A 22946-nucleotide genomic window follows, 5' to 3' on the forward strand; every position below is an offset into this window, starting at 1 on the left:
GGCACAGCTTTCTTGTTCCTCATGGTGAAATTAGACAGAGGGCTGCACTGGGAAGCTGGGTAGGTTGTATGAAGTTTGCTCATAAATTTTCATTTTGCAGCTGTGGAATCTGTCAGCTTGGAGGAAGAGAAAATGGCATATCCTATGTTATTCTTTCAGATTCAGTTTTCATTGAAATTCTAGGTTCTTAGCAGTGGGTAGTTAGGCAGGACAGAAGGTGGGAAGGCCTTGCTGGTCATGAGTGGTCAGCTCTCCCATTTCCCTCCTACCTGTCTGGCCACTCTTTCTTAGTCTCTGCTTCTAGGCCAGACCTAGATCCAATTCCACAGGTGGGCCTTGCTTGGGCTCAGATTGCAACTTGGAGCAGTGACAGGTGAATTACTACAGGCCTGAAGTCTGGGAGCTGGTGGGTGGGTAGAAAGCACCCAGCATTTTCAGATCTGGCTTGGTTGTTAGGGGCCTCTCAGAATGTGCAGTGCCAAGATTTTAGACAAATCAAAGCAAATGTTTCATTCAAGTACTTTCTGGCTATTTGGCCCTGGAGACGTGGGCGCAGGTGGGGTGTAGCATCCTTGCCCTTTTCCTGTGTCAGGCAGCGTTTTGCTCCAGAATCCACAATGATTCTCTATTGCCTGTTGGGCCAAGTTAAATCCTTTAGTAAGGCTCTTCATATCAGGCTCTGCTTCTAGTCCAGCTTCATTTATTCATCATCAACGTATATTTTCCGAGTACCACCTGGGTGCCAGTTGTTAGGCTTGGCACTGGGAGCACAGCAGTGAGCAAGACAGACATGGTTCCTGCCCTCATGGAGCTAACAGTCTAGAGGGAGAGACAATATCATGACAAAATAAATATCATTACTGTTAAGCAAGGATGATTGTGAGAATGCTGTGCTGGGGGGTGATGTGGGAGCATGGGGCAGAACCCTTCACCTCAGCTGCTTGCCTGCCCTGGACAGCTTGGCCGAAGTGTGGCATTTCTAGAACCCCAACCCTCCCTCCACAGACTGGAGCCAGGCCCCTGTGCTATTTCCTCAGAGGCTCTCTACATCCAGGCCCACCTCGAGGTCTCACCTTTCCTGTTGGGAAGAGACTGGAGATATGAAGGAACGTGGAAATTTATACGTATTCCCTTGACTTCTTCCATGGGACGTGCAGTGTGGGTCTGGCCCTGGGAAGGGAGGAGGGGCTCTGTTCTGAGGTGGCCCCTTTGCAAGTCCTTGATGTTTCCTTGATGAAAGCCAGGGCCAGTGCACTGAAGAGGCTGGAGTGAGCGGACTCAGCTGGGGGAAGGGCGTGGGGCTAAAGCTGATTTGCTTGGAGTTGAGCTTGTTATTAGAGAGCCCTGAAAGATTCATCAGCTTCAGGAATCAGAGTAGTGAGGGCGGCTCAGACACCAGGCCTGAGCCAGGCCTGTCACCCTCTGGCAGTGAAGTTCTGTCCACACAGTCTCCTTCAATCTGCTGGTACTTCATTTCTTCTTCTCCGGAACGGAGATCAGTCTAAACAGCCCATAGGTCAAGGAAAACTATCCCTGGAGAGTACAGCCAAGTCCCTACTTCCTGCCAGTCAGTCACTCTCTTGGCTCAGGTTTGAGTTTGCCAAATAGAGAATTTCAGGTCCTCATTCCACAACTTGATTTTACAGTTCAGAAAAGGGGCTGTCTTTTGCCCACTTGTTTATTCTTCTTTGAATTAGAACCCAACTTTTCTAGTATTCGTGTTCCAAATTACTGAACCAGGGATAGCTATTTACTGAAAAGGGTAATCAGATTACTCTTTATTTTTTTTGGCAGTGCGGCATGCAGGATCTTAGCTCTCCGACCAGGGATCCAACCCATGCCCTCTTCAGTGGAAGCACGGAGTCTTAACCACTGGACTGCTGGGGAAATCTGAGATTACTCTTAACTAGTTGTAGCACCTTGAACTGCTTAAGAGACAATTCTCTGAAGGAATGAATGAAAACAGGCCATGCTCAGGATCATTAGCTCAGACACACATATTCTGTTCAAGGTGTTTTACTAAGACTATAAGGGATTATAAGGATGGGAACATTTTTAGGAGGAAAGATGAGGAGAGAATTACCAAAAGGAAGAAGTGGAACCACACCAAAGTCAAAGAAGTGAGAGGAGAATCAGATGGGAACTCGGTGTGTTGAAAATAAGTGTTCTGAGTGGAAACTCCCCAAGGGCACAGGGACATATGCACACTTGGGCACTCTGCTTTTCTGAGGATGCCAGTATCCCCGTCTTCTACCTTCTACAATGAAGAGAAATCAGGATTTGACCACAGTGTTGCCAGTACTGAAAGCGCACCCCAGCTCCTGTACTTCAGTGGACGTCCCAGGAGCCCATTATGGCCAGAGACAGAGTCCATCTCAGCCAGTAGGCCTTGCCAAGAGGAGAGGGCCCTTGGCTCCCTTTTGGCTTAAAATATAGACCGGTGGCCCTCTATCTGAACTGAATCTGTTGTCCCAGAGAATGGGTTTGTTTTCATTCATTCATTCATTCCAGATCCTTTACAGTAGTCCAGGACTCCCCAGAGACACTGCCCTCCTGAGCAGTTGAGTAAGATATTTGGTTCTTTCCCCCTCATTTCCAAGTTCCTGGGCGCTAGAAGGCTGTACTCACAGTCTAGTCGTATAGCCCGTGCGTGGCACTGAGTACATGCTTCGGAAAGGGAATCTAGATGAATGAGGTCAGACTATTCGACGGGTCTCCGATGGTTACTAGCTGGTGTGGGCACGGGTGCCCTTGAATTTCTATTATTTACGAAGAAAGTTTAAATGAAAACAACAACAACGACGACGAAAAAACAAAACACACACCAAAGTGGAAAACTTTAACCATCAGTACTGGGACTGGAGCTGCACAGGAGGACGCGGGCACACATACTGTACCGAACAAACATCACACATACACACCCCACTCACGCAGACATTCCTTCTTTCACGCTCCAGCTCGATCTTTTTACTCCTACTTCCCTTTGCCTCCTCTCCCGGATCAAGCATTAATCTGTGAGTCTCTGACCGCAAAAGAAAAAAAAAAAAGGTGGGTGGGGGGATCCCGAAGTAGCAGAGCGAGGGAGGAGGAGGTGGAGAAAGGCGGGGAGGAGGAGGAGCCCAGCGAACCAGAGTCAGAGGGACTGGTGGCTCCGGCGAGTGTGCAGCCCCGGGGGGAGACGGCACTCCAGACTGGGAACCCGTCATCCCGCCCACCGGCCCGGCGTCTTTGGCGCCCGCCCTGTGTCTTTGGCGCCCGCCCGCTCGCCGGCCCGCGCCCAGGGGCCTGCTACACCCGGAGCTGGGGCCGCCCCTCAGGGGCGCTCGGGCCAGGGGTGCCGCTCGGGGCGAGCCCGCCGCGCCGCCAGGCTGGTCCCCCGCGACCGCGCCCGCGCCCGGGATGCCGTTCTACAGGCGCACAGTGGTACCCCAGCGCCTGTGCCCGCGCAACCCGCCGCAGCCGCTGACCGAGCTCCGCGACGTGAGCCACCTGGCCGCGCTCAGCCTGCTCCGGCAGCTCGCCGACCTCTGCGGCCACTCGTTGGCTCTGCTCGAGGACCTCGAGGGGCACCTGCTGGCCCTGGGGCGCCGTACCGACAGCCTGTTCCGCCGCACCGTGCACCTCCGCCGCCGCCTTCCCTGCCGCCTGCTCGGCCCGGAGGACGACGAGGAAGAGCTAGGTAAGCCGCGCCCGGGCGGCCCGCGGCCCCGCGTGCACCCCGCCTCTGGGGGCGCCAGCCCGCGCCCGCTCTGCGCCCACCCCTCCCCCGTCCTCCCCGCCCCTCCTCGGCCCTCCCCTCCCTTCCCCTCAGGGAACGAGGGGATCCCGTTTCCCAGATTCCACGCCCGCCGCACTCCAGCTGGAACTTCCTGCTCCTGGATCCGGTCGCGCCGTCCCGAGTGGCCATATGCCCTCGGGGTTCCCGGCTCTGGGGTTGACGGCCGCCTTCTGGGGATCTTGGGGAAGAAGGCAGGGGGTCCTGCGGGGGTCCCCGGGAGCTGCTGGGTCCGGACCCGCTTCGGCGCCGCCCCCAGGCCCGAGGCGTCCTAGCCTTCGCGGCGTCGGGAACCAAATGGCCGCGCCGCTGGCGTCTTTGCTCCAGTCTAGGAGCTCAGTCACTTAGGAAAGCGCGCCGGAGCCGCCGGCCACCTACGCGGCGGCAGGAGCCCTGGCAGCGGTGCCTACCGACTTTAAACCTGTGCAACTTCGCGCTGGAGTGTGATCGCGGCTCTCGCTCGAAGAAGTGTCTGAGAGCCCACCCGCCCGCTTCTCCCCCGCGAGTTCGGAGCTGGTGCTCCAGGAGAGGCCGGAGGGTGTGGTGGGGAGGAGAGACTCTCCGCCTCCCAGCCGGCTTCTCTGACCCCTCACCCCTAGGGTCCGGCTGCACAGACTTGCTTGGGAGAACCGTTTAAAGCAACTGTCATCAGTTCTGTGATTCCTTTAGAAATCAGCCATGCCTGAGAAACCCAGTGGTGCTCTGGCTGAGCACACAGGACTCGTGAGAGGGCAGGAGGGCAACGCGAGCCCTTGTGCTTTGCTACTTGGGACCCCAACACTTTGCATGGGGAATCCTCTCTCCGTGGAAATGCTGTGATCCTTTAGAGTGCGGGACTTTTGGAGAAAGCAAGGGGATTGAATGTGCTGGAAATGTTGACCTCAGCTGGGGCATGCCAGGTACCAGGGCCAATTGGTGCCACCAGAAAGTTAGGGGAGAGAAAGACCAGTGTGGACAGGAAGTTTCAGATGGAGGCAGAATATGGCTACTGACTGACTTGTGATTGCAGGCCTCCAGCTGCCTTGGGAAAGAAGTGTCTGAGTCAGCCCCTCTCCATTGCAGACCTCACCTCCCTCCTACGCCTTCCACAGAATAGGTGTCGTAGGCCCTGGCACCCCTCTTCCCCAAACTCTCTGACCTCTGATGTTGATGGTGGAGGTCACTTGTGGAGAAAATGAACTGGGTCCTGTGGGGAAAGGAAGGTGGAAGATACAGTTGACTGCCAGATGGAATGTAGACATGGGACCAGAAATCTCTGCATGGCAGGGGAGCAGGAAAGCTGGGGCCTTAGGTCTGGTTAGTTCTCAGTTAACAGAGAGGGTAGGAAGGTCATTGTTGATTTTTTTTTTCTGAGGTCCCACTGACTACCAGGATTAGCCTAGGAGAAATTTGATAAGTCAGCTTGGGGAGTCATTTTCCAAATCCCCACACAGCTTGCAGAGAGCCACCTACTGAGCGCAGCAGGGTAAGTTAAGGACAGTGAGGAGGCTCTACTTTTCCAATTTGTGCCTTTCTGTCCTTTCCATGTGAGGGAAGGAATGGCTTCACCAAGTTGCCTTGGGAAAGAGATGGCTTCATGCAGTGGAGAGCTCTTAAAGGAAGGGAGCAATTCTTAGGATAAATTGCATTGGGTTGGCTTCTTTGAAATTTGCAAGAGCTGGGAGAGTGGCTATCTCTCATCTTTGGTGTGGCTACTTGCCTTTGAGATTGTACCTATCTGCAGGCTCAGGTACTGAGGTGCCTGCTGCGTAAATGGAACACAGCTACCTTAATTTGGCAAGAAGGTCTGGTTTTCCATTTTCTGGTCTAATGCCCTACCCTAGACTCCCCTTGAGGTTCCCACTGCACACTTTTCTCTTCAGGAGTTTTGATTGTGTAGCACTTAAATTAGGCCTTCTCAGCAATGATCTGAGCACAAGTGCCAAATGCAAAGGGAGCTGGGGCGCATAATCAGTACACCACCTGGCCACCCCTGTGTCGCTCAGGCATAAGCTTCAACAAGGTGTTCAAGCAGGTTGCGTATTATATTTTGAACCCAATTAAAAATGCTTTATTTTCCCCCACCATTGTCAAGGCTTGTTCTTTTCTTCCCTGTGTCTTTTCCTCCTAGCTCCTACTCCGTTACTGACCATTTTGCTGGTGGTGGGCACTCCCAGTCAGCATTTTACCCTGTATATCCTCTATCTGGCTGGATTTCCCCCAGATTCTTGCTCTAGCTGTTTCTTTGGTCATGAGGGCAGGAAAGAACTGGGAAGGAAGGTTTGGAAGCAACATGGCCAGAGTGAATGACGCCTGACAGGCCAGCAGTTTGTAGCCTCCTGTGGGGACAGCTTGGCTGCCACCTCCGGACTGAGTAATGACAAGTCAGACTGGCCCATAGACTTCAGGCTTGCAGAGACCAGACTGCAGGCTGGGCCGGGCAGGGAGGCAGCAGGGGGAGGACAGGGAGAGGAGAGGGAGAAAGACAGAGGAGGAGAAAGTTGATGCTAAAGGAGTCCAAGGTGTTTCTCTCCACAATCAGGGGTCGTGTCCCCACCATCTTCAAGGTTACAAGGGTGGGACTGGGCTGGGCTGGTTGCCTGGCAACACCCTCTTCTCCACTGAAGGCTGTTCTTCGGTAACTTGAACCCCTTTGAGACTGCCCCAGAAGCTCTTGTAACTGTTCTGGGGTGGGGGATGGGGGTTGGAAAAAGGAGAGGGCGTGTTACAGGACTGCACCAGGCTCCTCTGGTTGTGGATCTGTAGCTGTTGCCGCACCCTTGGCATAACCCTGCCTATAACTTGCGTTTTTCCTCGCATCTGGCTTTGAATGTGACCTGCTTTATTGCATTCGTGCCCTGGATTCTGTACTCTTCATCTCAAGAATGGCATGGTCAAAGCCAGTGGGAAATAGCTCCATTCCTGCCACCATATGCTGAGTCAATCCAAGCTTTCCAATTTCTCCCTCAAACATCTATTTAATGTTTGTAGGTACTTAAATGATAATTACAAAAGCAATCAGGCCATTGGCCTGGGGGTATAATATCTCCTGTGCAAGCAAGGAAGTCACTAAAGCACTAGACAACTGCTAGGTATGTTTAATAACACTGGGGAGCTATCATGTTACACTAGCCCATGAACTTGCTGTGGGAAAGATGCTCTGTTCCTTCTTGCAATGATTTTGGCTTGAATACAGCCAGTTGGGTAGATGGTGGAAACTCCCTCTTCACCTTTATGTGAAATTCCTGCCTCTTGATTTTCCAACTTTGTGGCAACTCTGGCTCCAAATCATAAAGGACAGCTGGTTTATGTATGTTTAAATCATAATTCCGGTGTGAGGGGAGACTGTTGTAAGTCTATATGGAGATGAAGAATGGAAACTGCACCTCTAGACTGCAGCCAGTTTATCAATAGATGAGGTATGGTAGACCCTGAACCTGACTGTCATGGCTACTGAGGAGGGGCCTGCTTGAGCTGGATGGAGCAGGAGGAGCTTGGAGGACTTGGAACAGGCACTCTACCAGGGCTCAGTTTTGTCTGTGTCCTACATGTCAGCCCCAGAAACTGTTGAGACAGTTGGCTTGACAGAGTGGGGAGGGGGAGCAAGCCCATTTTCTTTTAAATACCATGAAATTCCTGGTCTGCTTCATGGTATTTCCATGTGTTGAAAACATCTTCCCTGGAAATTTGGACACCGAAATGTCCACTAGAATTTCCTCTGCTTTAGAAACAAGAAATTTAATCTTCTCCTTTTTTTAGATACATCAACAGCTAAAGCGATAAAAGTGTCAGGATGATGGAATAGTAGAGTAATAGGAGAGGATTTAAATTATAGCTCTTGGGCTCAATTTTGATCTTTATGGAATTGATTAGGTGTCAGGAGGAGGGCAGTGAATTTGTATCATTTGTCCCTGTACTCCTCTGGCTTGGGTGGAGTCAGTTTGTACTTTGTGACACCAAAAATTTGGTCATTAACCATTATGGGCACCATAATACTTGACTACTGAGGCCCAGAAAAAGGAAGGGACTTGTCCAAAGGCACCCAGCTGGATCAAGACCTTTAGTAGCCCTAAGTGCTGGAAAGATTATAGTGCCTCTCCATACCTAATTCCAAATGAAACAATATTAAACCTTCAAATAAAATTTTATTTTAAAAGATTACTCGAAGTTCTACCTGTATGTTGAAATTAAAATGGCTTTTTATTAGATTCTTTTATTCTCTCTCTCTCTTTTGTACTCCTGTTGTTGGTGCCCTAAGCATGGACTTAATCTGCCTCTTGCGGAATGTGGCACTGGCTAAGTCACACAGCAGGTCAGTGGCATGAGGCCTTGATCTAGAAGCCAGGCCTTCTGCCATCCAAGCCAGTGCTCTGCCCTCTTCAGGGATGCTAAGTTCAAAGTCAGTTGTTCATTGAGAGTCACTGCTGTGGCGTTTTTTTCTAGCTGGAACTTGTTCAGGATAAGGAGTAACTACTGCTACCTTTGGGAACTGAGGGGTTCTCTAGAGAACAGGCCTCCTGGGGTTTCTGCAGCTGGGACTTGGGGGGTGAGATGGAGGTGGAGAGGAGGAAGGAAGGTCAACCTTGCATCATGTAGAGAATAGATGTGAGGCAAGAGGCTCCCTTGTTAAAACAGTCTCCTTTAAGCTTTCAGTAGAAATAGCCTTGGAAAAATAATCTTTAGTTGGGAAGGGGTGGCTGGGCTAGTGACACTGACAGTCTTCTGAAGGTCACCTTTCCATTGGATCTTTCCCTCACAATCCTTCTGTCATCTTTATACTTGCTACTCTCTTTAATAGCTTTTAACCCAACTGTGGACACATCTTATCGCACACCCACATCCTGACTATTTTCTGTTATTACAGCAGAGCCTGGTTGGCATTTCCAAAGGCACTTTTATTAAAAGCCAAGGGGAATGAGAAAGTAAAATTATTACCAAAAATGTGTTTAACATACGTGTTTCCAAAGTATGGATTTATTATTCTTCAAAGCTTAAGTAGCTTAACAGGCTTACTAGCTTTGCTGATCTATGTACCCTTTCTGAGGGACTCAGATCACCTTTTCCTCAGATCATTACTTTCTAACTTTGAAGAAAGGGCACAACTTTGGGTCCTGTCTCCTCCCTGCCCCCAACCCTTGTGCTGGGTTTTAGAGACCCACAGGTAAATAAGACCCAGTCTGTTCATTCGAAGAGCTCCCAGTCTGCAGGGGTTGATGCCATCTTGTTTCCCAGCACATCAGCACAGGGTGCCTGGGCATCCGGTCTTCTTCTCTAGGTGGGGGAAAGAAGATAGCCAGAATATGGACCCCAGTTCACACCCCATAGGATCTTCCATTTAGTCTGGTTCGCGGTCCAAGGATGGAATTTGGACTTTTAGAATTCCCTATGGTAAAAAAAACAAAAAACAAAAAAACAAAAAACCCAAACAATGATAGAGTGCTACTGTGAATTCAGCAATGCTTTTACATGAATTTGTAGGTTTAAAATTGATGACCTTCTCTTCATACATAGGTAAAATAGTGCTTATTCAGTAGATGAACAATGCTTGGTAGATCTGCAGACTCATGGAGTTCTTGTGATAACTCCTCCAGAGTTATCTAGATGGCCTTCTAGAGTCTTCTACCCTCTGTTGGGAAGCACTGGCTTAACCTTCCTGGTTCAAGCTTTCAGCTCTTCCCTGCTCCAAAGAATTCCATGATTTCACTCAGATAAGCCCTCCCTGAAGTTTTCAAGTTAGAGTACACAGGATGGCAATGTCTTTTTCTCACTTTATTTACTTTATTTCAGTTTTATTGAAATATAACTGACATACAGCACTGCATAACTTTAGGTGTACAGGATGATGATTTGACTTACATGTAATGATTATCACAATAAGTTTTAGTGAACGTCCATCATCTCGTATAGATACAAAATTAAAGAAAAAGAAAAAGATATTTGTCCTTGCGATGAGAGCTCTTAGGATGTACTCTCTTAACAACTTTCATAAATAACACACAGCAGTGTTCATTATATTTATCATGTTATACCTTACAACTCTAGTACTTACTTATCGTATAATTGGAAGTTTGTACCTTTTGACCACCTTCAGCCAGTTCCCCCTCCCCTCACCCCAACCTCTCTGGTAACCACAAATCTGATCTCTTTTTCTGTGAGTTTATTTGTATGTTTTTGGAAGTATAATTGACCTACAGCACTATGTTAGTTCCTGGTGCACGATATAGTGATTCCATATTTCTATACCTTACAAATTGAGCACCATGATAAGTCTAGTTACCATCTGTCATCACACAAAGATATCACATTATTATTGACCATATTTCCCACACTCTACACTTTATCCGCACAATACTCCTTTATTTTGTAACTGGAAGTTTGTACCTCTTAATCTCCCTCACTTATTTCACTCATCCCTCCCACCCCCTCCCCTCTGGCAACCACCTGTATTTTCTCTATATCTATGATGCTGTTTCTGTTTTGTTTGTTCATTTGTTTTGTTTTTTAGATTCCACATATAAGTATAATCATATGGTATTTGTCTTCCTCTGTATGACTTATTTTACTAAGCATAAAACCCTCTAGGTCCATCTGTGTCACAAATGGCAAGGTTTCATTCTTTTTTATGGCTGAGTAATATTCCATTGTATCTATACACCACATCTTCTTTATCCATTCATCTTTTGATGGCACTTAGGTTGCTTCTATATCTTAGCTATTGTGAATAATGCTGCAGTGAACACAGGGGTGCATGTATCTTTTTGAATTAGTGTTTTCATTTTCTTTGGAGAAATACACAGAAGTGGAATTGCTAGATTGTATGGTAGCTCTATTTTTAATGTTTTGAGGAACCTCCATAGGATGGCAAAAACTTAATGGACAAGGCTACATTAATAATGCCACAAATAGGAGATGTGTGGATTGTGTTTGCACAAGTAGGCTTGCACCAAGATGCTTTGTATGTGAGGCAGTGGGCCTAATTGTGTACAAACCATTAGGCTCAGTCCTTAACTTGGGAGATTTGAGCAATCTCTGTCCATCCCTCCTCCCTTCCTGCCCTCCCTCCCTCTCTCTCTTTCTAAAATGTAAGCGCCTCAATAGAAAGTAAACATCCTTAGGGCAGAGATTTTATCTCTTTTTACTGCCATATCTCCAGTCCCTAAAATAGTGCTTGGCACTTAATAAATACCTATTAAGTTCAGTTCCTCCCTTCTTTCTAACCACCACACATTTGTTGAGCACCTGACTCTGGGCCTGGCCCTGTGCTAGCCTCTGAGGATATAGAGCCAAGCTAGAATGCAGCCCTATGGTCCAGCCGGGAGAACCTGGAATCATCGTACTGCCGTGGAAGCAAGCCTTGCGGGGGTCATCGGAAGGCAGAAGAAGCTCACCTAATTCAGCTCAGAGGCTTGGAAAAGCTTCGGGGAGGATGTGGTATCTGAGTTCTGAAGGATGATCTGGAGCTGGCCAATTGAAGAAGAAGGGGGAGGGAATTCCTGGCTCAGAAGGTAGCCTGTGCTAAGCCCTGGATATGCGTGCGAGAGGGCTAGTGCGGCGGAGGAACTAACTCAAGTGATTCAGGAGGAGAGGGTGCAAGGCACCTCCTGACTCAGAGTGAGCCCTCAGGGTGGAGGTCGGGTGGGGGAGCTCTAACATCCTGTTTGCTCACCAAGGAACTGGATACTGGAGAGCCTTAGGAAGGTCCAAATGAAGCTATAATAGGAACTGCAGATTTTCTTGACCTACGTTCAGGTTTTCATTATCCTTGGGCAGATGAGACCTGGGTGACCTTGGCTCCTCCCTGCTTTGCAGAGCCAAGTCCTAGGTCTCCCTAAGATGTCCAGGCCAGGAGGCACTCCACGCCACAGTGAGATAGAAAGAGGGAGAGAAAGCAAGAATCTACCTGCCTGTATGTCCCGGGCTGTGTGGATCCAGTTGCATTCCAGAGCGAAATATATTATTCATGCCCCTGCCTTTTTGTGAGTGGGGACATTTGAGGTTTGACTGTATGTTTTATTTTATTTTTTCTTTCTAAATAGCATAGATTCTTAAGAATGGTCTGTAATTCATCTAGGGGAAAATCAGAAAAATATTTTTTTCCCTTGGAAAACGGACTCAAAGAGGAGATGAGTTTTAAAAATGATTCAGCTGTTTTTAAGTGGAATCATTTGCTTCTGAGAACAGTGTAATTAACTGCCTGGCAATTTATAGTCTGATTCCCAGTATCTGTGAAGTAGTCAAACTCATATTGTTCTTCCCAACCATCAGGCCCTGAGGGGAGTGAGGTCTACTTTACCAGAAAGCCTTGGGCGCTGTCCGCTCTTGCAGGAGGCCATGCATCACAGCTGTCAGCAATTCCAGTGGTGTTGTTAAATGCTCTTTTCCCCCCTTGACCCAGTAATTCCATTTCCAAGACCTTATGCTAAAGAAATGATCAGATATTGTGGGGAAAATGTTTGCAGATCCTCACTGCATCTTTTGGTTATTTATACTAACCCCCAAATGAAAACAACTTATTCAGTAATATGGGTGTGGTTCTATAAATGTTGACAGGTCTATGTGTGGTACAAATCTAGGCAACTAATAAAAATCGTGCACGAAACAAATATATGAGGATATGTGGAAATGTGTGAAATAATGCTAAGTGAAAAATCAGGGTATTAAATTGCATGTATGATATTATCCAAAATAAAGCACATACATAAAAAAGAAGCTGGAGGGGTATGTGCCAAAATGTTAACATTCGTTGTTATCTCAGGGTGGTAACAATGATAGCAAACGATAACAAAGATAGCAGTGGTTTCTTTATGAGATTATGGGAGCGGGTTTTTTCTTTTCTTGTACCTTTGTGTATTTTTCAAAATTTCCTAAAGGAACATGTATTAATTTTAATAAACAGAAAAACCAAACAATGAATGACATATTAAGGAAAAGGATCTTGGGATTTGGAAGCAGCACCTGTGGGTTTAATTCTGACTTGCCCAACACTTATAAGCTGATTTGGGTGTCTCAGAACCACACTCCCTCATCTTTCATTTTTATTTTTTTATTTTTTTTATTATTTTTATTTTTATTCCCTCATCTTTAAAAGGGGGTTAATGCTCCTTAGTTCAGAAAGTTGTCGTGAGGATCCAGAATAATGTATGGAAAATGCCGGGCCCATATGCCACAATCCTGCTTATGATCACTAAATACTAAGATGATGAAATTCCACAAAACATTTTGAAATCCCTGGATGGGGATACTGTCAAGATGAAGTTATAATGTTTCCTAAACAGCTCCGAATTGCAGCCATTCTTCCCTTTTGCAGAATATGTAAAGAATGCCTGCCTGTGTGCCCACGGAGGAGCCACGGCTGTGGGTTCATCTCTCCCAATCCGAGGATTTTCCTTTCCTTTGACTCCTCCCTTCATTCTCCCCCACTGACATCTGTTCATTGCCTCACCAACCAAGGGGGCAAATTCTTTGGAACTGAAGCCGAGGCACCACCGAGAGTTCTGGTAGATCTGAGATGTTTATTGTCACAGAATATGTGGTACTGGCTGACCACGAGGACCCGCCAGGTTGGGACGCCAAGGAGGGGCTTTAATGAAGCAGCAGAGGATGGACCCAGGTCGCACAGCTAGGCAGCATCCCCTGCCTTGGGGCACAGCCCTTGTCCAAATGTCCTGCCGGCTCTCTGGTCACCTCTTCCCTTGGGATGGCTTCATGGCTTCTGGCTTGGCTCACCAGTTTTACAGAACCAGCTTGGTTTATGGGTGAAGAAACACCTTCTCACAAAACTTCTGGGGCCTCAGGATGCTTCAGTGACACATTTGGCAGCTTGCCTGAGGGTCTGTCTCTCCAGCATGGATTTGGAGCCAGTAAGCCCTAATCTTACAACCAGGCAGCCTCAAGGTCATGGGCACACCTTGGTAGTGTCTACAGCATGCCCAGACCACCAAGCAATTCAGTCATCTCCCTGAGTAGAATCCTTCACTCTGCTTGTCTGGTTGCATTTTTTATTTTTAAAATTAGAGTAAAAAAAAATAGACCCTGGCTGCAAATCTGAATTACTTGGAGAGCTTAAAAACATTACTAATGCTGTGGCCCCACCCCATACCAATAAAACCAGAATTTCTGGGGGATGAGGCCCAGGAACCAGGATTTTTAAAAGACCCCCAGGTGATTCTAATGTGCAGGCGTGGGTGAGAACCACTGTTGTGGTATAGACGGTTAAAGCTGGAAGAGACCGTCCAGAGTTTGAAAAATTATAATGTATTTGTGGATAATGAACATGAACTATAATACAGGCTTAGATTAAAGTAAGTGACAAAATATGACCTCATGGATGAGCTCATAGCAGTAATAATACCAAGTTAGATAATACACTTAAAAATTTTTTTAATAATGCATTTTATTTAACCCAGTATATCCAAAATAGTATCATTTCAGCATGCAATCGATATTAAAATGATTAATGAGGTATTTTACATTATTTTCTCTTTTGTACTAGGTCTTCAAAATTCAATGTGAATTTTACACTTACAGCACATCTCAGTTTGGTCTAACTACCTTTCAAATGCTCCATAGCGCTCTGTGGACAGTGGCTTCCATATTGGACAGCACCATTCTAGGGCATGGCCTTGTAGGCCAACTGGTCTTCTGTATGATAAAGTATACTATTTTTTTAAAACTGGATAATACACTTTTTAAATTTTGTAAGAGAACAGAGGAAATTAGAAAGATGAAGCCATTAATTTTATTAATAAAAAGAATAAATATATGTTAAGGTAAAGTTAAACGTCTTTTTTTGTTTTGTTTTGTTTTATACCTTTATTGGAGTAAAATTGCTTTACAATGGTGTGTTAGTTTCTGCTTTATAACAAAGTGAATCAGTTATACATATACATATGTTCCCATATCTCTCCCTCCCTCCCACCCTCCCTATCCCACCCCTCCAGGCGGTCACAAAGCACTGAGCTGATCTCCCTGTGCTATGCGGCTGCTTCCCACTAGCTATCTACCTTACGTTTGGTAGTGTATATATGTCCATGCCTCTCTCTCACTTTTATTTTACATTTTTTGGTTATAACACGTCATCAACAACCACTGACATTTTAGACGAGAACAGTACTTTTGTTTTCTTATGTTGTAGTTATTTAATATCACTGTTGACGTTACTGGGTTGGATCCCTACATCAAATCAACCTCAACTTACCTGTCTTTGCAAAAGAATATTAAGGTTCCACTATGCACAGGGTTGTTGGAGTACAGGGAAGAGGAAGGAAACTTCCACTTTGTAATAGTTAGTGTTCCAAATTAGGCTATGCCAGAAATCATAAATAGAAGTTGAAATGGTTGCCTCTGAATCAACATCTAGATTGGACTTAGTGCTTTCCTCAGTTCTCTTACGTGGCACACCATTTCATGCAGGTAGATTATTACGTTAATGACAGTGCATAATAGTGAGAACAACTGTATAGGTTGTTGTGTTCAGTATTTTTAAACCCATATCTGTTATACTTCAACAAATGCAGTTTAGAAGAAAAAGTATTTCTCTTTTTATCCTCTCCATGATACCAATAGAAATAGAGTTTTAGAATGTGAATCTAGGCCAGCAGCTGCCCAGAGAAAGGAAGAGGACTGGTCTAAAGGCGTCTCCAGGGTCGGTGGTTGCACTGACTTCGAGCACAGAACCTCTCCTGTGGCTATTTTGGAGTCCTGAGGCATCCACTTAGGTGACCCTATCATCAGCTCCTGAGAAATGCTGGGACAAGGGTGACAAGGGAGAGGAGAAAACTTTGGGAGGCCACTTTTAGTATCCCCTCTCCCTGCTGTGATCAGAGGGAAGAGCTACTAAAGGCAGCCCTTCTAGTTTGTGTCCCCAGCAACAGCTGATGCGGAGGATAACAAACAAGGCATCAAGAAGAGGCAGCAGCATCTTCAGAGGAATCTGGTTGAGAAGGCTGAGAAGTGTGTTTTGAGGAAGAGCTGCATTCAGAATGGTGCAAATTAAACAAAAAGTTTATGAAAAAGTTTGGGAAGAGTCCAGCTCCCAGGAAACTTTGCTCTTAGGAGAGACTCATGTCTTGAGGCTTCTGGATAGCTAAGTCTCACTGTATTCCAATTTCTAACCTGTTTCACCTCTTGGAATAATGCGTTACATAAGTTTACTCCCCATTGTGAAATAGCACAGTGAAATCTTTTCCCCCATAATTCCAAATTAATGAAAATGGTAGATTTAGGAAACAAATGTTAGTGACTCGCACAGAGGCTTTACATTTTGTGCCTGTAGTTTCAAAACTATCTGCTGCACGTGGGGAAGAGGTGGGGGGAGGAAGATCCAGTGAAGGTGAGGACTCCTTCCATTCCAGTTAGCATGTATTGAACTCCTGTTAGATGCCACTGGGAGCTGGTAGTATATATGGCAAATAGGTGTCCCCTCCAAGAAGAGGGTTGGCAAAAAAGGTACCTTCTCTGGATAGAGCAATGAGGAAAACCCACTCCTTTTGGTGGAACCGTTAGACCAAGGCATATTCTTTGAGCATAGCAATTAGAAATAGTCACTTGTTTTGGTCATAACTATTTAAAAATAGAGCATCCTCTGGGTGGACCAATTTTGACATAATAATTAAAGTCCACATGCAGTCAGACAGGGCATTGGGCTTGGCTGAATTTTGTCCCCAACTTGAGACCCCTTGGCAGGGTGCCCTTGTAGGAATACAACTTTCAGAAGAGTACAGGTGGTCCTATGGTGCCCGGGGCCAGGCCAGGCACCAGGCATACAGATGTATATAAGAGCTAGACCTTGTTCTTAAGAAATGTATAGACTCCCCCTCCTAACCCCCATCCTTTTTAACTCACCCCATCTGCTGCCAGCTCCACCCATGCTGCCTTCTGCCTGGCAGAGCTTCTCTTTATGGTGACAAAACGTCTACCCTCCAGATGCACGGGCTGCTGTCTGCTGTTAGCGGGGGCTGTGCTGCTCCTGCCTGAGGCTCCAGGCTAAATGTCTACTATCTATGATGAACAACTAGGGCTAATTGTTCGTTGTGAGGGCTTGTTGCTTCTAGGTTCTAGATGGGAAAATATAGACAGCATTTCTTCAACATCTGTTTTAAAACTTGGTTGTGTTCTGTTTAAATGTGCTTTGAAATGGTGAGTTTAGGCAGAACTGAGTTATCTTTTGCCTTTAATTTTCTTATTCTTTAATAAAGGAAAGCAGTTTATCTCTAATCTGGTGATTTAGAGCTGGCTTCAAGAGCTAATTCCTACCTAGCTCATTGTATTAAGATTGTGCCAGGCCCTGTGCCAGGTATTGGCGACACTGAATTCATAAGACCTACCTTTTGCCCTTGAGTCTTGATATTTAGTTGGGAGGACAGTGTGGAGGGAGATAACCTCACTGCAGGCTGCTGGGTCTTAGGTGAAAAGCATAGAGCACAGAGGCAAGGAAAGCTTCCATAGCCTTTTTCTCTCTTGTCTTCCTGAAAACTGCTATTCATCCATCCATCCAGACATTCCCTCATCTTTACAGCCTCCTCCGACTCTCTCTGCTATACTCCTGCTGTGCTTTGTTCACTTTTGAGACCCTTGGTTCCTCCATGTGGCCCAGCTTGGGAGAAGATCGTTGAGGCAGAGACTGCCAACTATGTACTGAACCTTCTTGAGTTCATTTTTATTTCCTTTCCTTTACCACCTCTTGAAAGTAACATGACCCTCTTCTGTGAAACTTGGAAGACCAGCCTGGCCATTCCTGGCCCCAAGATGAACTGTAAGCTGGAAGTTAGCATTCTCTCCCAAGAAGAGTGAAAGCCTGTTTTAAAGGTTGTGGGGCTTTGGAAATAAGGTAGAACTACTGCAGCCTTCAGATCCTGATAAGTTCAGATGAGTTTGAACGGTTTCCTCCATCCCAAGGGATATCAGAGTTATATTAGGTGTTTGTGGGCTAGGGACAGGCCTTTAGAGGTAGAAAGAAGCCCTGGTTATGAACCTGGCTAATTTTGCTCATTTTGCCAAGGGATAATGCCCAATTTCAGTATTTGCTAATGGGGTAATTTCAGTGTTGAGCCTTTTTTCTCTTTGTCAGGAGGATCAAATGAAATCCCATATGGAAAAGACTTTGTAAACAAAAACCCACCCCCAAAATGTTATGTGTTGTCATCCTTGAGAACAAAGACAGTGGCTGACTCATCCCTTTTTCCCCAGCATCTAGTTTGGAAGTAGGCACACTGCAAATGTTTGTTGAATGACTAAGTGGCCTAGTAGGAGATAGGTGTTTGTATTTCTTTTCTTTTTTTTCTAGGACTCTACCTTTAATACCAATAATAATAATAACTTTAATGATAACTTCCCTAATTATAAAAATAATACATATTTGATGCAGAAAACTTGGAAGTATAGAAAGCACAAAGAAAAAAGCAATAAAACAAAAATCCTTCTTGGTATCAACCAGATATAATAATTGGCTACATTCTGATGTATATTCTTCTAATATTTTTCCTTATGAATGTTTCATTTTTGTTTTGTAAGAAGAAGTTATTGTAATGCATCCATCCTTTAATAGCCCTTTTCAAATTAGTGTATCCTTTAAGAATGTTTATATCATGTAAATCATATATCTGCTAAGGGGTTAACAACCAGAATATATAAAGAACTCCCCATAACTCATCAAAGAAACCAAAACCTGTTTGTATTTCTTTAAACCTTTCCATATTATCTAATAAATCTGCTGTATTAATGCTTACCCTTACCTGTTTTGTAGTTTCTGCCATTACCAACACTGTGAAGCCTACAATCAGGATGTACCGCTGCCAAATCGACAGTAGTGCCTAGGCTATGATCTTTTTCTTAAGGGTTTAGGTCTCCCACCAGACTCCTCAAGGGTGGGGGTTGTGTTCCCCCAGTACCGTGGTATCCAGTAAGTGCTATATACATCTTTGCTGGCTGACAAACAGGGAGAGCTAGTAGCATGTTTTTGCACTTCTATTTGGCTAATCATATCAGTTCCAGGTGTCAGAAAGTGACAGATGTCACAGCTAGATTACCGTACCTTACTTTTGCACTGAGGTGATCCCGTCTTTTTTAAAATGAAAGAACCTTTGGACAAAAATAGCCATGGCGCTTATTATTATTGTTAAGAGCTTACTATGTGCCTGGCAATATGTGAATCATCAACTCATTTATTCCTCACAATGATTCCATGATAGTTACCATTATTATCCCCATTTTCTGGATGAAGAAACAGGCTCAGAGAAGAGGAAATAATTTGATTAAGTGTTGTGGAGTAAGTTGAGAATCCAGAATTGGAACCCTTATGCATGTTCTCAGTCACAGTGAATGGGGAGTGGACTGTACTGAAAGTGAGGAGTAGGGAAGGAAAGTATTTCTACCACCATCAGGGAAGAGCCTAGGTTGGGGTAAGATCAGTTGGGGGACTTTCTAGTGGGACCCAGGAGATTCAGCAGAACTATATTTGGTAGGACTAAAAAGAGAATTAAAATTCGGGGGGTGAGACAGGAAGAGAAAACAGGATATTGAATTTTCTTCTGTGAAATTAGCTAGCATTTTTGCATTTCTTTCTAATTTATGAAGCACTTTTACATGTTGTCTCATACAGTCCTCATGACAGCCCTGTGAGTTATTACTCCTATTTAAGAAATGAAAAAAAAATAGATCCAGAGGCATTATAACAGACTTGCCCATGGGGGCAAGTGGGAAGGTTATGAAGACCAGTAAACCATTCATTCATTCAATAAACATTAATTGAGCATCTACTATGTACCAGGCACTGTTTTTGACGCTAGAGATACAGCAGTGAACAAGACAGACAAAATTCTTTGTCCTCGTGGAGCTTACAAGGTAGATAAGCTATGATTTATTTCTTTTCAATTATCCTCTGTCAAGTAATAGATATTGGTTTGGGTTGAAAACCCAAACCTGTGCTTTATTTTTTTTTAAGAATTTTTTTTGAAGTGGACCATTTTTAAAACGTCTTCATTGAATTTGTTACAATATTGCTTCTGATTTATGTTTTGGTTTTTTGGCCCCGAGGCATGTGGGATCTTAGCTTCCTGACCAGGGATCGAACCCATACCCCCTGCATTGGAAGGCAAAGTCTTCATATCCCCTGCATTAGAAGGCAAAGTCTTAGCTGCTGGACCACCAGAGAAGTCCCTTTGCTGTGCTTTAGAATCATCTGGCACATTTTGAAAAAAACACTGATGCCTGGGCCCCACTCCAGACCAATTAAATCAAAATCTCTGGGAGTTGAAGCCCAGGCATCGGATGTGTGTGCGTGTGTGTGTATGAGTGTTTTAAACCTACTCCAGAGGGTTTTCGTGTGCAGTCTCAACCTTGGCTTCTCATTAGAATCACCTTGGGGACTTAAAAATATGTATACCAATGTCTGGACCTCACCTCTGGGGTGAATTAAATTAGAATCTCAGCGGTTATGTCCAGACATTTTAATTTAATTTAATTTTATTTTATTATTGAGGTATAGTTGATTTACAATAGTGTGTTAATTTCAGGTGTACAGCACAGTGATTCAGTTACATGTGTGTGTGTGTATATATAAATATATATAACATATATATGTTACATGTGTGTATGTATTCAATTACATATGTATATATACATAGCTATATAAAACTGGGCAACACAGATGGGCATACAAGGGCAGGATCAGAGGGGAGGACTCAACGGCGTCTGACTGTGAAAGTCAACCAGAGGGAAGAAGAAACAAAGATGTGTGCCTTGCAGATCAAAAGCACCCAGGGACAGCAGAAAGTGAGCTAGAGGAAGGCAGCCTACCAGTTGACCTAGATCTCTTTGCACGTATAATTGGTCTGCGCTGGCAGAAGAAAGATGATAATGCTAGCTGTTGAGAGACAACATAGTTAGCATAGTGGTTAAGTGCAGGGACCCTGAGACCACCCTCCTGGGTGGTCTCACTCTGAGCTCTCACTCTGCCATTTGCTTTCTTTATGACCCTAGGTAAGTAGCCTGACATCTCTTTGCATTAGTTTCCCAAGCCGTAAATTGGGGATCCTTATAATAATACCTACTTCATAGGCCTGTCATGAAGCTTACAAGCTTGGCACATAGTAAATATTTTTACACAAACATTATAAAGAATGATTTTGAATAAGTGTCCAGCACCCTACTTGTATTTGCTCCCTAATCTTTATTTTGCATGAAGTAGGCACTATTTCCCCAGTCTTATAGATGAAGAAACCAAGGCACAAAGATGTTGTCACCTGTAAAGAAATGACCTAGTTAGTAAGTCATAGAGCCAGGATATGACCCCAGGGGAACTGATTCCTTAGCACCCACTCAACCACAGGACTATATTGAGTAGTGACACAAGCCTTTATCTCCATTTGATGCTCACTGATAAAAGCTGGGCCCGGGGCTTCCCTAGTGGTGCAGTGGTTGAAAGTCCACCTGCCGATGCAGGGGACACGGGTTCATGCCCCAGTCCAGGAAGATCCCACATGCCGCGGAGCGGCTGGGCCCGTGAGCCATGGCCGCTGAGCCTGTGCGTCCGGAGCCTGTGCTCCACAAAGGGAGAGGCCACAACAGTGAGAGGCCCGCGTACCACAAAAAAAAAAAAAAAAAAAGCTGGGCCCAGAGGATGCTGAAAAGAATGAAAGCCTGGTCCTGTCTAGAAGAGTTTACACTGTAGTTGGGGACAGCAGACATATGTATAAGAAGATAACCATAAAAGGTGCACCATGCCTGGTGCCAAGGGACCTCAGAGAATAGCCAGTGATAGCTTTGTCATGATGCCTGGCTTTGGATTGGGTCCTTGACAGGCACAAGGAGGGACAGAGGGAGCTGTATGAGCAAAGGCAATGAGGTAAGGCTATGGATAGCATTTGGGGGGCTGGGGAAGGCACCTTTTCTCCTCTACCACATTGTAGGGAATCCGTGGGAAGCCCCTCAAACTCAGTGCCAAGGTCAGGGGGTGCCTAGTGCTACTGGGCTTCCTTCTGGGGATATCATGGAAGCAGACAGTGCAGAAGCATATAAACTCAGGCTGTCACAGGGACAGGCCATAAGAAGACCATCCAGTCCAAACCTTTCATAGCCAGATGGGGAAACTGAGGCCCAGAAAGGTAAAAGGATCAACTGCAGCAAGCCAGCAGAAAACTGTGCTTGGCTTTGTCAGGCTGATATTTCTGCCATGCAGTGATGCATAACCATGCCTGGGCTGTTTACTGGAGACAGCATTCAGTAGCAACCAAGTCTACTCCTCTAGTACCTAGTAGTTGTTTTCACAACTTGCTTCCACTGGGAATTTGGGTTTAACAGATACACACTACTGTATATAAAATAGATAAACAACAAGAACGTACTGTATTCTTTCATTAGAGAAATGCAAATCAAAACTACAATGAGATATCATATCACACCAGTCAGAATGGCCATCATCAAAAAATCTAGAAACAATAAATGCTGGGGAGGGTGTGGAGAAAAGGGAACACTCTTGCACTGCTGGTGGGAATGTGAATTGGTACAGCCACTATGGAGAACAGTATGGAGGTTCCTTAAAAAACTACAAATAGAACTACCATATGACCCAGCAATCCCACTACTGGGCATATACCCTGAGGAAACCATAATTCAAAAAGAGTCATGTACCAAAATGTCCATTGCAGCTCTATTTACAATAGCCAGGACATGGAAGCAACCTAAGTGTCCATCATCGGATGAATGGATAAAGAAGATATGGCACATATATACAATGGACTATTAGCCATAAAAAGAAATGAAATTGAGTTATTTGTAGTGAGGTGGATGGACCTAGAGTCTGTCATACAGAGTGAAGTAAGTCAGAAAGAGAAAGACAAATACCATATGCTAACACATATATATGGAATCTAATAAAAGAAAAAAAAAGGTCATGAAGAACCTAGGGGTAAGACAGGAATAAAGACACAGACCTACTAGAGAATGGACTTGAGGTTATGGGGAAGGGGAAGGGGAAGCTGTGACAAAGTGAGAGAGTGGCATGGACATATATACACTACCAAACGTAAAATAGATTGCTAGTGGGAAACAGCCACATAGCACAGGGAGATCAACTGGGTGCTTTGTGACCACCTAGAGGGATGGGATAGGGAGGGTGGGAGGGAGGGAGACGCAAGAGGGAAGAGATATGGGAACATATGTATATGTATAACTGATTCATTTTGTTATAAAGCAG

General features: G+C 45.3%; 1 protein-coding gene across 1 annotated transcript in view; it reads left to right on the forward strand.

The window, feature by feature from the left end:
• The first annotated feature begins 3399 nt into the window (after positions 1–3399).
• Positions 3400–22946, forward strand: part of NHSL2 (NHS like 2) — a 262969-nt gene continuing 243422 nt past the window's right edge. Inside the window, exon 1 of the mRNA XM_065901353.1 lies at positions 3400–3679. Coding sequence (XP_065757425.1) covers positions 3400–3679 — 280 coding nt within the window. The remainder of the gene's footprint in view (positions 3680–22946) is intronic.

This window comes from Phocoena phocoena, chromosome X (genome assembly GCF_963924675.1).
Source record: "Phocoena phocoena chromosome X, mPhoPho1.1, whole genome shotgun sequence".
Taxonomy (NCBI): Eukaryota; Metazoa; Chordata; class Mammalia; order Artiodactyla; family Phocoenidae; genus Phocoena; species Phocoena phocoena.